Genomic DNA, 14,285 nt, shown 5'->3' with positions numbered 1-14,285 from the left:
AATTTTTCGGAACTAAACTAGACCTTAGTTGCTAGTTGGTTAACAATTAGTTATGAGCTTACTAATTAGCCCACCTAAAAGACCCTTGTTTGGATAGACTAGAGCAAAAGTTAGTTCTATGCATCTAAACAAAGCCAAAAAATAAATAAAATAAAGTAAAGTTTCCTAAATTTATAGAAACAATAATATAATCTCCATATAGATTACTATGAAAACATATTTTTTAATTAATTTAATGTATTTTTAGTGTTGATTTTCGCATATAGATAGATTTATTAAACTTTAAGTTGATAATCTAGGGGGAAAAACTCTATTGGAGTACGATTTTTTTTAACGCAGGGTGTACCTACAATCAAAGATTATTCCTTCGGAATCTGATTCGCAAGCCAGGTTTTCGATTTTTATACAGGTCACGTCCATTCCGAGCGGTTGATTTCGTATCAGATGGAGGTTATCCGCCCCTGCCGTGAAAGAAATTGCATTCCATTTTTCCGTGAAAGAGAGGCAAAAAAAAGGTGCGCGTGGAACTTTCCCTTTCTTCGCCGAAGCCGAGCGAAAGAAACCCCAAGCCCAACCCCATCTCTCTCTCTCTCTCTCGGCCTCGCCCACCCCCTCGATCGATCGGCCGGTCGGCGATGACGCCGGGAAGCTCGGCCGCCGGATCCGGCGTCGTCGGTGAGCAATCTTCCTCCTTCCTACTCGCGCCTCCCTTTTCTTTTGCCCCGACTATATATTTTTTTCCCGCGATCTTTCTTTTAGCCCCGCGGATAGACAGGAATCGAGCGATTCGATCACGTCTGATCTTTTATCGGGAGACGGTATTGCGGTAGTTCTGCATCTGGCGTCTCTTGCTGCGTGGACGGACGGAATATGCACAGTTGGGGGTAGAATGGATGTGGGGAATTCTGTTTCGGGTGATTGATCAGGCGGCAGCGACGTGCTTGTCGCGAGGTACTAGTCGATCCCGTCTGCCGGTGGTAGGATTGTTGCTGGATTGAATCGGTTGATGTGTGGATTGTGGAATTGATTTGGAGGAGCAAGAAAGGTGCAGCACACGACGTATATTGCATCCGATTGGAGTATGTGCTGATGCTTCCCTTTGCTTTTGGCCAAGCAGATAATCATAGTGGCACTAGGTACCTCCACACCAGAGTTTAGTCCAAGGATTACACAGTTGGCTTCTGCTGCACAGGCCACAAAGCGTATTCCAGTCATGCTCTGCATCTTTGTTCTGCGCAAATGGTCACTTCACTGCACCTGTTCTTGACAATGTGAATATTCCTTGCATCATCAGGATTTGTGAGAACAGTCATGCGATTCCTTGCATCATTAGGATTTATTAGAATAGTCATGTGGCATGAATCTACCTATTTGGCTGACTGTAAGGGTAAGCCACCACCACGTAGAAAGGAAAAATCTAAATCTGATTCGTTATGCATCTTGCACATTGTATATATGCACATCTGAGGCTTTGAACATAGAGCTCATTGAGACTGTCATGGCTCTCTATTGTTGCTTTTGTTTCTGGGTGTAGCATATAGTCATTACAACTCACAAGTCTCCTGGTATTGGATGTTGAGTCAATTCAATTGGTCGAGTCTGTCTGAGTTGCCATGTGTTAAGTACTTGTTTTTACTTTTTAACATTACAAAAAAACTGCATAGTTTATGAGCACTTTACTAAATATTCTCTCATTATATTTCTGAAGCTTTTGATTGTTCAATTGTTGTCTCATGTTAAGCTTTGCTTGGCGATAGCTCTATGCAACTATGCCTTTCTCTTGTCTCACAAGAAACCAGTAACTGACCTACTATGCACTTTTCATCAATAGAACAATCTCAATGAGCCTGTTGTGCCTTTTTTTTTCTTGTCTAAGCATAACAACAGTATTGACAAGTTGCACAAGTATAATGTATATTGTAGCATAACTATTAGCTTATTGTTTGTTCAACGACAGTGCAAACTGTTTTCATTGGGAACGAGTGTCCATTATATTACCAATCAGAATATATTGAATCACTTCTTATTTGTTGATTATTAATCTGTAAACTGGCCACAGTTCCTCGGAACTTCAGGCTCCTAGAAGAGCTTGAGCGTGGAGAGAAGGGCATTGGAGATGGTACAGTGAGCTATGGAATGGATGATGCAGATGACATCTACATGCGATCATGGACTGGCACTATTATTGGCCCACATAATGTGAGATTATAGTATCTCTACTAAATCTATTATTTCGCCATTTCCTTACTAGAAGCCAGAGTAAAAAAACTTGGTGCAATTTTTCCATGATCTTGAAGCCACCTTGTTGTTGTTTTGCATTTTTGAGAAGTACTGTGCGTTGGTGAAACATGTCAATTATAATTTTGTAGTAGTACAGAAAAATTCCAACCAAAGTTTGGACTGGTAGCTGGCTACTGTGTGGGGTTTCTTGCTCTGCTTTTAAGTATGAAAAGAATCCTTCTGTGTTTATCAGTGTTCTTAGGGGGTGTTTGGTTGGAGGTACTAAAGTTTAATAGGTACTGTAGCACATTTGTAACTATAGCAATTAGGTCCAATCATGGACTAATTAGGCTTAAAAAATCGTCTCGCAAATTATTCTCTAGCTGTGTTTTTAGTTTCGTAAATAATCTATATTTAATACTTCATGCATGTATCCAAACATTCGATGTGATAAGGACTAAAGTTTATAGGAGGGAACCAAACAGGGCCTTAAATGTTGCCGCTTATCTTAGTTATTGTTTGGAGGGAAAGAACTAATAACAAAGGCAACAAACAAAGGCCATCATGTGACATGCTTAAATGCCAGTACATGCTTGCAGAGTACTGCCAACATGTGACTTCTATGATGAAATGCACTATAGCAGTTCAACTTGCTTCTATTTACATGAAACCTGCAATAAAGCTGCACTTCTTTTTGACCCTGATGAAGTTGCACTTTCCTACATTTGTATTGCATATTTCAGTCGATGTCGACTTGTCTTAATATATTTTCTTTCTTGATCTGTCAAGACTGTCCATGAGGGTCGCATCTACCAGCTGAAGTTGTTCTGTGACAAGGACTACCCCGAGAAGCCACCATCTGTTCGATTTCATTCAAGAATAAACTTGACATGTGTTAATCATGAAACTGGAGTGGTAACCTCTTTCTGTCTTTGTGTGGTTGTGGTTTGATATTTGGGATACCTTCTCTGATTTTGCTGTGGTTGAGGTCATGTAGGTTGACCCGAAGAAGTTTAGTGTTCTGGGAAACTGGCAGCGTGAGTACACAATGGAATACATCCTAACCCATCTCAAGAAAGAGATGGCATCCCCACAGAACCGCAAGCTAGTACAGCCTCCGGAGGGGACATTCTTCTAAAGACGCCAGCAACTCATGTCCTTCCATGGTGACTCAGGAAACAGCTTCCGCACCTGGTTTCTATATATCTTATATATGTCTAGTTTAATCTCCCAGATATCTGTGAACCACCGAGATCGAGTACAAGCAGACTTGGTTCATTACAATTTGCACGGTGGTTGCTAAAGATATGGGATGAAACGGTTGCTGGTTTGGCTGCTATTAAGGTTGTGTAATCTGCTGGGCAATTTCAGCTTCTTAATGCCATTGTTATGATGAATCTTTGGCCTTTTGCAGTTGTGCTGCCTTAACTTTGATCATAAGCTGCATATCTGCCCAATTTTTTTGAACCCAAATTTGCATCATTGCTCTTTCTTTGACCATTTTTTAAAACATGAGCTACAGTGCGCTGACTTGATCAATGGTTGGCAACAGTGCAAAGTTGACAAAAGAGGCAAGCAAACCGCAAACGCGTGGTAAGAGTAGGTGAAGGCCAGAATCGATCATGCACATCGGCTAACATTGGATCTCTTTATTTTGGAGGAATTGAAATTTACATAATGTATTAGGCTATTTGGCTTGATATTTGATATCCCATAACTTATATAACTTTACAAATAAGCATATCTCAAATTCATAGTGTGAGAGATGGAAATGGATTATATAGATCACTATGCTATAATTTTATTCTCTAACTTATAACACATTCTTCAACTCATCTTTCTACAACAGAAATTAACATATAAATATGTCTCCTATATGCCTAACAATAAATATAGAATTATATTAGCTTAGTTAATCTATGTTTAAATTGTAATTATTAGAATAAATTTAATTCCAAGGATCTAAATGGACAGTTAGGGCTTTGTTTACTTCTAATTTTTTTTGCAAAATAGAAATAGTAGCACTTTCGTTTGTATTTGATAAATATTATCTAATTATGGACTAACTAGGTTTAAAAGATTCGTCTCGCAAATTATAGGTAAACTGTGTAATTAGTTATTTCTTTTATCTATATTTAATGCTCTATACATGTACCGTAAGATTCGATGTGATAAGGAGTGTGAAAAATTTGTAAAATATTTTGGGAACTAAACAAGGCCCAAGGTCGTCTTCTCCTCACCGTTGTATTGGGTATCTCTTAATTTTGTCGCTTGTGTGGGTTGCATATGCGTTTTTGAAATGATTTAACCTACGCAGTGGTAAAATGATATCCATGTGGACTCGTGCTACGCCAGTATTGGTCACCCATCGCCGGCCGAAACATGGATATTGGAATGGAAAAAGCCTACATAACCCCCAAACTATCTAGGGTGGAATACTTCACCCCTCAAACTATAAAACCGAATATTCTACCCCCTGAACTTTCAAAACCGGTCAAATAACCCTCTCGAGTGGTTTTAGAGGGTGGTTTTGTCTTTTTCTTTTTTATTTATTTCCGCTGAATCTTTGAAAAATCATGATAAATCACAGAAAAATCATAAAATAAAAAATTCAATTTTGTTAGACTCCTGATGAGTAGATCTACGTAGTGAATATATAATATGATATACTTTAGTAAAAAGTTTTTTCTATAGCTTTAAATCTATGTTTTTCTGTAATTAATTAGAATAATTCATATATGTAGTTCCTATGGTCCAATTGTTGTAAACTTTTTATGGTAGGCTCATTATTGTATGCTTGAACTATGGTAAAAATTTCATACTCATTGGATCACATATAACTTAGTTATAGATAAAGCATAGATTTGACAAGAATAAAGCTAAATAAATCTATAACTAAATTATACTTGATCCAATGGATACGAAACTTTTACCATAGTTCAAGCATACAATAATGAGCCCACCATAAAAAATTTACCACAATTGAACCATAGGAACTACATATATGAATTATTCTTTTTAATTATAGAAAAACATAGATTTAAATCTACAACAAAAACTTTGTACTAAAGTATACCATATTATATATTCTTGTGTAGATCTACTCATCAGAAGTCCAACAAAATTAAATTTTTCATTTTATGATTTTTTTGTGATTTATTATGGTTTTTCAAAGATTCAGCGGAAATAAATAAAAAAGAAAAAGACAAAACCACCCTCTAAAACCACTTTAGGGGGTTATTTGACCGGTTTTGAAAGTTCAGGGGGTAAAATATCCGGTTTTATAGTTTGGGGATGAAGTATTTTACCTTAGATAGTTTGGGGGGTTATGTAGACTTTTTCCGGAATCAATGAATCAGCAAATCACAATCACGGCACGGGTGGTGGTGCAGTGCTGTGACTGTGATAGATCGCAGTTGCAGGAGAAGGCACCACCCTGCTTCTGCTACCGCGGACTGGGTTTAGGGTCCACATTGGTAGACCCATTTGGCGCACTCGAAAGCAGACGCCACTTTCACTACAGTTATAGCAGCCGGCCTAGCAAAGCCCATGTGCGGATAGGCCAAATGCCACAGCCCACAAGGCCTAGGTTGTCTCGGTTCCAGAGGTTTGCTCTTATCAGCCGTATTTTTTCAGCTAGCAGTATTTTTCTTTTATAATAAATCAGTCAATAATAATTTCAGCTATGACTTTTCAGACCAGCGAACAGAACTGCCACAGAACACTAGTGTGCGACTGCACGACGCAGGTAGTGTGCGACACAGGTAGTAATTTCAGCCGATCGTTCACGCTAGTGTGCGACTGCACGACGCAGGCTGGCCCATACACGTGTGCCAGGTCACCAACGCAAGGTCACCAACGCAGTCTCAATGAAGAAGATGAGGGGGGAGGTCACCAACGCGAGGTCAGAGATGAAGAAGAAAGAAGCCGGTGGTGTCTAGGGTTCCGACGACAACGGTGTCTAGATACATAACAAAATAAATTAATTAAGAAAGTTAAAACGACTTATAATTTAGAACAAAGACTATATTTCTAACTTCCCTTACAACCTATTCTCTTAAGATTGCAGCAGCTTGCAAGTTATTGTCAGCCCCGTCTTATAGGGGGGCCGAACTGTGCGACCGCCATGGGCCCATAAACCTGGGGGGCCCATGAGCATACATGTGCAGTATACGTATTTAGGCTAATACATACGGGCCTCAGTCCATGTGATCCTACGGGCTGGCTGCTGCTTGCTTTGTATCTACACACGTCAGATCCATGACCCTTCCTATTCTTTTCACGAGTCGCTTCGTCTGTTCGTGGTGACGGCGGCACGGCGACACGATGTGGTGGCGGCGTACTGCTGCAAGTTCTGGCGTTTTTTGAATTGTGCTTGTCTCCGATTCTCCGGATGGTATCAGCCAGCGGCCAGCCGACGGCACTGCGGTAGCCAGTAATTTTTTGCAGTTTATGACTTATCAGTTTTAGGGATAGCCGGATAGGGCATAGGGCTTGATCTAATTTTCTAATTCAATACATATTTTTGAATATTTTAGAGATGTTACCGAAGAAAGATTTGTCTGGTGCTCTGAAAAGAAAAAAAAAGAAAACAAGAAGATCAGTTTAGAGAATCTCAGAAGGGTGCAGTCAATCAAGATAATCAGCCAATAATTGCACAAATTGATGATGACAATGATGGTGGTACAGAGGAACAAAGTTTGGATGCACAATTTGATGCTAATGAGGACACTTTGGGAGGTGAAAATTTGCAGCCTTCGAATGATACAAAAAATATAAATACTAATGAACAAGAAGATCCACTTTTGACTATCTTCGATCCCAGAACATGGGAAAATCTTGATAATAGAAAAAGGGATATCTTAACTGAGAAGGGGCCTGTGAAAGAAATGGATTTACAATTCCCTAGTGATCCTATGAATAGGCATTTTTCATATGCTTATTACTCTAGAAAGTTAACTAATGGTTAAAGTTGCAGATTGCTATCCGAATGTCTCTATTGCATATCGGATTCTCTTAACTAGCCGAAAGAAGCTTCTCCAAATTGAAGCTATTGAAAAATTATTTGAGGTCAACTATGCTACAAGAAAGATTGAATGACTTGGCTATGTGCAGCATTGAGAAGGATATTTTGGATATAATTGATCTCGATATTGTTCTTGAAGATTTTGCATTAAGAAATGCTCGAAGGCGGTTTTTTAAAAAGCACTGAAGCACTATAGTTCCATTTGAGGTAACCATATAAGTTATTTTATCGTTCTTTTAGCTTCTTCGATGTACTCTTTTTTTATATGAACTAAATATATTTTCCAAGTTATCGCTTATTAATAGTATGATATATTTTAATTGTCATATTAAAATATTAGATTTTGTCGGGCCCTTAATGTCTTGCTTGTCCAAAGACTCTAGAAATTGTTGAGACGGCCCTGGTTATTGTTGAATATAACTGCCACAGAACACTTTAATTCCAACTACTGAGAGAGATTCTGTTACAGACCCGACCGTCACTCCATCAGTCAATAGCCTTATATATAGTGACTTTGTTGTGCACATTTAATTTTGGACTTATCCAGGTCCCAGCTCGCCTCATCATGTTCATTGGGTTGTAAGTGGATTCCTTGTACTGATGCAGCGGCTTCTTTGCAAAATTCTATATGTGGGACTTCCATCCGAGGACCTCAGACCTCGTCTAACCAAACATTGTGCCGGAAGATGGTCCTTGTCTAACCAAACATTCTTTGCAAAATTCCAGCATTTTTTAACACACTATAACCTTCTTTTTCTCGACTTGATCTGTATTGGCACGATGATTCTGCTTCTTGATTTCACTTGATTCAGATATGGCACAGCTATAAATATAGCTACTGTATGGCGGTATGTGGGACTTCCATCTGAGGACCTCAGACCTCTTTTGACATTGAACACGTCCGGATAGAACATCCCACAATGTTATTTTAGGAACCACATTGACACATTGTGATGATGAAAGTTTGTCAGGTACCGGCCATAAATCACAAAATAACTACCAGCATCTGATTCTGCTGTCCGATAATATTGAGGTTTATGTTCTTGCATTATACCATTGCAGGGATATTTGTTGATGTATGCAAGGAGTCGTAACCAATATTGAGCAGTGAATTTTTTTCTTAGCATGATAGAGATGAGGTTTGCACCTGTGAACGATCCATTCAACTTCCTCGCTATCTCTAGGGCAACTGATTCCAACTTTGGTTGGTCTTCCGGATTTGCGCTCCCAAATTTAAGCACCTTAAAGAAATACCAGTACGCTTCTATCGGTAGAGCAGTTAATACAAGGGCTTGTGTAGTACCAAAATTTATGATTTTGCTTGATCGACTCGTTATAACAATTTTGCTTCCTGATTCGAGACAGGCTGCAGAAGCAAGATACCACCACTTCCACGTATCCTCTTCAACAACATCCTCTGACAGTTCAATGATAACTAGCAACCTCTGTTAGCAACGCAGTTCCTAGACAAGAGAAAGAGAGAGTGTTCGTCGAGGAAGATAGCAGGAATTGGGGATTTGGAAGAACAGAGTAGACAACCGCAACACGCAAGGTAGAGGAAGAGGGCAGATGTAGTATTGTACTGGTTGTTTGATAATAGTTGTTACCCTCTTTCTCTCTCTCAGGATATTTATAGAGGGCTCCTTGGCCAAAGTGTGATCCACAGACGCAGCTATGTCTAGCCTAGATCACACTCACTCGTTTCCACCGAGTCTGACGTTGCCACGACGTTCGCGTGCGCTTCTCCTGGGCTCACGGGCCGCTTGGTCCCCTCCAGTGCCGATGCTGACATTCTCCCCTTGACGAAGGCCTGCTTGTCCCCAAGCAGGAGCACGCGGAAAGCGCTGACGCAGGGCTTCAGCGTCTTCCCAGGTTGCGAGCGAACGTGGAAGATTGGACCATTGGACGAGCACCTGTGGTACGACTTCCTGGTCAGTAGCTTGAATTCGGCGCTGCAAAATCTTCACTGGAATCTGCAACCCATCGAGTGCGTGAGGCAGAACCGCGACAGTGTGGCTTGAGGGAATCGCCGTCTTGAGTTGGGACACGTGGAAGATAGGATGTATCGAGGAAGCCTCCGGGAGCTGGAGCTTGTAAGCAACGGCCCCGACACGTTGAATCACCTGAAAATCCTGAAAGGGTCCAAAGAATTTGAAAGCCAGTTTCTGGTTAGCTCGGGGTGCCAGGGACGTTTGGACATATGGCTGCAGTTTGAGGTACACCCAGTCTCCCACTGCAAACACATGCTCAGATCGGGACTTGTCAGCCTGCGTTTTCATACGCCGTTGAGCTCGAAGGAGATGCTGCTGAATCAGAGTGTTCATCAGGGTCTTCTCCTTAACCTAGGTGTCCAGAGAGACTGATGTGACAGATGTCTCGTCAGAAATGCCAAAATGCTGAGGGTGGTGACCATACAACACATAGAATGGAGAATGGTTCAGCGAAGAGTGCCAAGATGTATTGTACCAGTACTCTGCGAGGTAGATCCAGTCAATCCACTTGGTTGGGCAGGCGCTGGCAAAGCAACGCAAAAATGTCTCCATACACTGGTTGACTCGTTCAGTTTGGCCGTCAGTTTGTGGATGATAGGCTGAAGACATGTTCAAGGTTACTCCGGATAGACGAAAAAGCTCCTGCCAAAGCTGGCTTGTGAAGACACGATCTCTGTCCGACACAATAGACATTGGCAGGCCATGGAGCCGATAAATATTGGAGATGAACAACTTGGCAACTGTCAGCGCTGTAAATGGGTGAGCTAGTGGAACAAAATGGTTGTATTTGGAGAACCTGTCCACCACCACCATGATGCAGTTCTTACCCCCAGATGTAGGTAGTCCATCAACAAAATCCATTGAAATGCTTTGTCAGGCCATAGTGGGAACTGGTAGGGGCTGAAGCAATCCGGGGTATCGCTGACGGTCAGGCTTAGCTTGCTGACAAGTTGGGCAAGCAGAAACATACTGGTGAACTGCAGACTTAAGGCCAGTCCAAGCGAAGAGTTGCTTAATGCGACGGTATGTGACAGGAAATCCGGAATGTCCGCCCACGGCTGAAGAGTGGAAAGCTTCAATGATTTTGTGTTGTAGAGTGGCGGCATCACCAATCCAGATACGTCCCTTGTACCGGAGGAGCCCTTGCTGAAGGGAGAAATGTGGCTCAGCGTGTTGGGAGACTGCAAGTTTGGTCAACAACTCTTTGGCACGTGTATCCGATTCATATGACACTTTGATGTCATGGAGCCATGACGGTACAGGAGCGGAAACTGCAGACAGTTCCTCAGGCTGACCACGACGTGATAAGGCATCAGCAACCCGATTATCCGCGCCCGGTTTATAGACAATACTGTATTGCAGCCCTAACAGCTTGGTGAACACCTTTTGTTGCCAGACAGTGTGAAGGCGCTGATCAGTCAAGTGAGTGAGACTCTTTTGGTCGGTGAAGATGAAGAATTTGCCAAGCTGGAGATATGAACGCCACTGCTCCACGGCAATGAGGATGGCCATGTATTCTTTCTCATATGCTGACAAGCCTTGGTTTTTTTGGGCCCAGAGCTCTGCTGAGGAAGGCGAGAGGATGGCCATCTTGAAGTAAGACCGCACCGACCCCATAGTGAGAGGCGTCTGTTTCAATGCAGAAAGGGCGCGTAAAGTCTGGAAGCGCCAGAATTGGAGCTGAGCACAGTTTGGACTTAAGGGTTTGGAAAGCAATCTGATGCTCAGAAGACCAAATGAACAGGGAGTGTTTCTTCAACAATGATGTGAGCGGCTTGGATATGATGGCATAGTGCTGAACAAAACGGCGATAAAACCCGCGAACCCCAGAAAACTGCGGAGTTCCTTGACTGATGTGGGTGTAGGCCAATTCACCACTGCTTCTATCTTAGCTGGGTCGGTTGCAACGCCCTCTGCGCTAATGATGTGCCCCAGATAGGCAATTTGTGTTTGGGCAAATTTACATTTAGTCAACTTGATGTGCCAGTGGTCTTGAGCTAGCAGAGAAAGAACCTGCCACAGATGTTCAATGTGTTCTTCGAATGACTTGCTGTAGATGAGGATGTCATCGAAGAAGACAATAGCACAACGACGTAAGCAGGGCTTCAGTGTACAGTTCATGGCCCCCTGAAACGTGCCTGGTGCACCAGATAAGCCAAAGGCCACAACCTCGAACTCATAATGGCCCGTATGCGTGGAGAATGCAATTTTATGCTCCTCACCCTCACGCAGGCAAATCTGATGATATCCAGAAAGAAGGTCCAGAGTGGAGAAATACCGAGCGCCAGCCAACTCATCCATAAGCTGCTCAAACACGGAATGGGAAACGCCGTCTTGACGGTGAGGGCATTGAGGTAGCGATAGTCAACGCAAAATCGCCAAGAGCCATCCTTTTTGCGAACCATCAGGACTGGCGAGTTGAAAGGATATGTGCTTGGTTGAATCAGGCCTTGTTTCAGCATGGCATCCACTTGAGCTTCAATCTCATCTTTCAGGGCTGGTGGGTAGCGATAGGGCCGAACTGACACAGGGCGAGCACCCTCAACCAGAGGTATTTCATGGTCACAATCCCGCTGGGGTGGTAGGGAACTTGGTGCACATGTAACTGAGGGAAACCCAGATAATAAGGCACTGATTTCGGGCGGTAGCGGAGTTGAATGCTGATCAGGAAGGAAGGTGCTAAGCTGAACTAGCAAATCAGCCGTATGGTCTTGATCTTCAGGACTGATGCCATGCAACTTGATATAGGTGCCTTTGTACGGAATGATCAACCACCGTTGTACCCAATCCACCTTCATGGGACTGAAAAGCTGGAGCCAATCCATGCCAAGTATGAGATCATATTGGCCAAGCGGTAAAACCTTCAAGTCATGAGTGAAATGATACTGATGGATGCTCCAAACAGCCCCTCAGAGTTGAGTGGAACACTGCATTAAGTCCCCATTAGCAACCCTGACCGAAATTGCTTTGCATTGAGTGGGACTGATGGACAGCTTGGATAAAAACTGTTGGCTGATGAAAGAAGCAGAACTGCCTGAATCCACCAGAATCAGCATGGGATGAGTCTGAAACTGTCCATAGAGCTGCAATGTCTTGGCCCCCGAAACCACAGACGTATCAGAAGACAGGCAACAGCAAACTTCTTCGACGTCATCATGATCAGCATCCCCTGACAGTTGGGTATCCTCAGCAGAGTCTGTAGTTGAGAACAGAGCATATATCTCATCCAATACATGCAGATTCACCTGTTGGGCACATGTGTGGCCGCGCTGCCATTTTTCGCCGCAATGGTCACAGAGTCCCCTGGCGCGCCGGTATGCCTTGAGATCAGCCAGCTTCCTGTCCAAGGGCTTCGCATTGTGAATAGGCCTGTCAGCCCGCCCTTCCTGTTGAAGATCAGGGCGGGGCTGAGGATTGAATCCTCCCCTCTGGTTCTAGGACTTAAAGTCACGGCGCTTGTTGGTCTCGTTCGCTTCCTCCTGCAACAAGGCGAGAGTGTACGCAGTATCCAAGGATGTGGGACGTTGCACAAGAATGACAGCATGAATATCATTGAAAAGGCCATCAACAAATCGGGTAATAAAATGCAGGTCATTGGTGGATGGGTCATAGGCCTTGAGTTGGTCGACAAGCTCAGAGAACCGATCGACATAGTCTTGGACAGAGGAGGTTTGGCGTATGCGGTTCATTTTGCGAAGGAGGAGCTCATGGTGATCGTGATCAAAGCGGTTGTGCAGAGCCTGACAAAACTGAGACCAAGTCATGGTTTTCAGTTCGTGAGAGACAGATTGGATCCAGCGCTTGGCTGGTCCAAGGAATTGCATGCGAGAACACTGTATCCACACTGATGGATCTACTGAATACATCACAAAATAGTCCTCAGCACAGGTAATCCAAAGCTTGAGATCAGTACCATCAAAGGTGGGGAATGGCATTTTGGGTAGCTTGCCAGTTGGGTTGTATGATGGTTCAGGTGGGCGGTTGCGCGATAGAAACAGATCAGATGCAGTGCCATGAATTTTAGGGGGATTATCAGGGGGATGGTCCATACCCGTGACCGGGGAATGAGTATAGGTGGTGACCATCCCGTACTCATTCTCCCGGTAATGCAGTTCGTCGCCGTGCCCAATTGGCCGAGCAGCCGGATAGCCCGCAGATGTTGGTGCGGCGTACTGCTCCAGTTTGACGGGGGGTTCGGTGAAGATCGCCGGCTCGACTTGAGCGGTGCCCGTCTCGATCACCGAACGCGTCCAGTACTTGTCGAGCTTGCCTAGGCGAAGACGGAAGTCGTCGACGATGCCGTTGTGCTCCTAACGCCATTGGGCCAGATCTGCGGCTGTTTGCTCGACGGAGAGGAGGCGCGCGTCCTGGCAGAGCTCGGAGTCGATGATGCGTTGTTCCACCATGGATTCGGCGTCCTGGAAACGCTTGTCCATGGATTCGTCAACCTTGACGAAGCGACGCTCAAGGAATTCCTTCTGATCAGAGAGCTGCTTCTGTATGGTGGATTGCTCGAGGGAAATTTTTTGGATCTCCTTGAGGAGCAACTGGGTATCTGGATTCATGGTGGCTGGTTGCGGTTGGCGGCGGGTGTAGTGGTAGCGGATCGGAGGCTTGGCTGGAAGTGGAGGTGGGGGTGGGGGTTGCTGGGAGGAATCCAGATCGGGAGTTCTTCAATCGCTCGCGGGCCAAGGAATTACGGCTCTTAGCGCGTCCAGCGAACGCCGGTCGCCGTAGAGAGGACTCCGACCAAAGCCGTGTGCAAGGCGAAAAAAAATTTCCCCGATCTTGGAGAGATGGCTCTGAGTACCAGATGTTAGCAACGTAGTTCCTAGACAAGAGAAAGAGAGAGTGTTCGTCGAGGAAGATAGCAGGAATTGGGGATTTGGAAGAACAAAGTAGACAACCGCAACACGCAAGGTAGAGGAAGAGGGCAGATGTAGTATTGTACTGGTTGTTTGATAATAGTTGTTACCCTCTTTCTCTCTCTCTCAGGATATTTATAGAGGGCTCCTTGGCCAAAGTGTGATCCACAGACGCAGCTGTGT

The 14,285-nt window shown here is 43.7% G+C and overlaps 1 protein-coding gene across 1 annotated transcript; it reads left to right on the top strand.

Moving 5' to 3' along the window:
* Window positions 469-3,687, top strand: LOC8064657 (ubiquitin-conjugating enzyme E2 variant 1C). The gene is made up of 4 exons (XM_002462091.2): window positions 469-675; window positions 2,060-2,199; window positions 3,010-3,135; window positions 3,218-3,687. Exons 1-4 carry the CDS (start codon window positions 636-638, stop codon window positions 3,356-3,358), a joined length of 447 nt encoding a protein of 148 aa, XP_002462136.1. The 5' UTR covers window positions 469-635; the 3' UTR covers window positions 3,359-3,687.

Source organism: Sorghum bicolor, chromosome 2 (genome assembly GCF_000003195.3).
Source record: "Sorghum bicolor cultivar BTx623 chromosome 2, Sorghum_bicolor_NCBIv3, whole genome shotgun sequence".
NCBI classification, from domain to species: domain Eukaryota; kingdom Viridiplantae; phylum Streptophyta; class Magnoliopsida; order Poales; family Poaceae; genus Sorghum; species Sorghum bicolor.
The sequence above is the reverse complement of the archived record's forward strand: the minus strand, read 5'-3'. Positions and strand labels throughout refer to the sequence as shown.

What these genes read in the sequence shown, in the direction of transcription:
- LOC8064657 (XM_002462091.2), top strand. Translation starts at nt 636, where the DNA reads ATGACGCCGGGAAGCTCGGCCGCCGGATCCGGCGTCGTCG. An exon ending in CTATTATTGGCCCACATAAT is followed by an intron (nt 2,200 to 3,009) that starts GTGAGATTATAG and finishes TGATCTGTCAAG; the next exon opens with ACTGTCCATGAGGGTCGCAT. An exon ending in TTAATCATGAAACTGGAGTG is followed by an intron (nt 3,136 to 3,217) that starts GTAACCTCTTTC and finishes GAGGTCATGTAG; the next exon opens with GTTGACCCGAAGAAGTTTAG.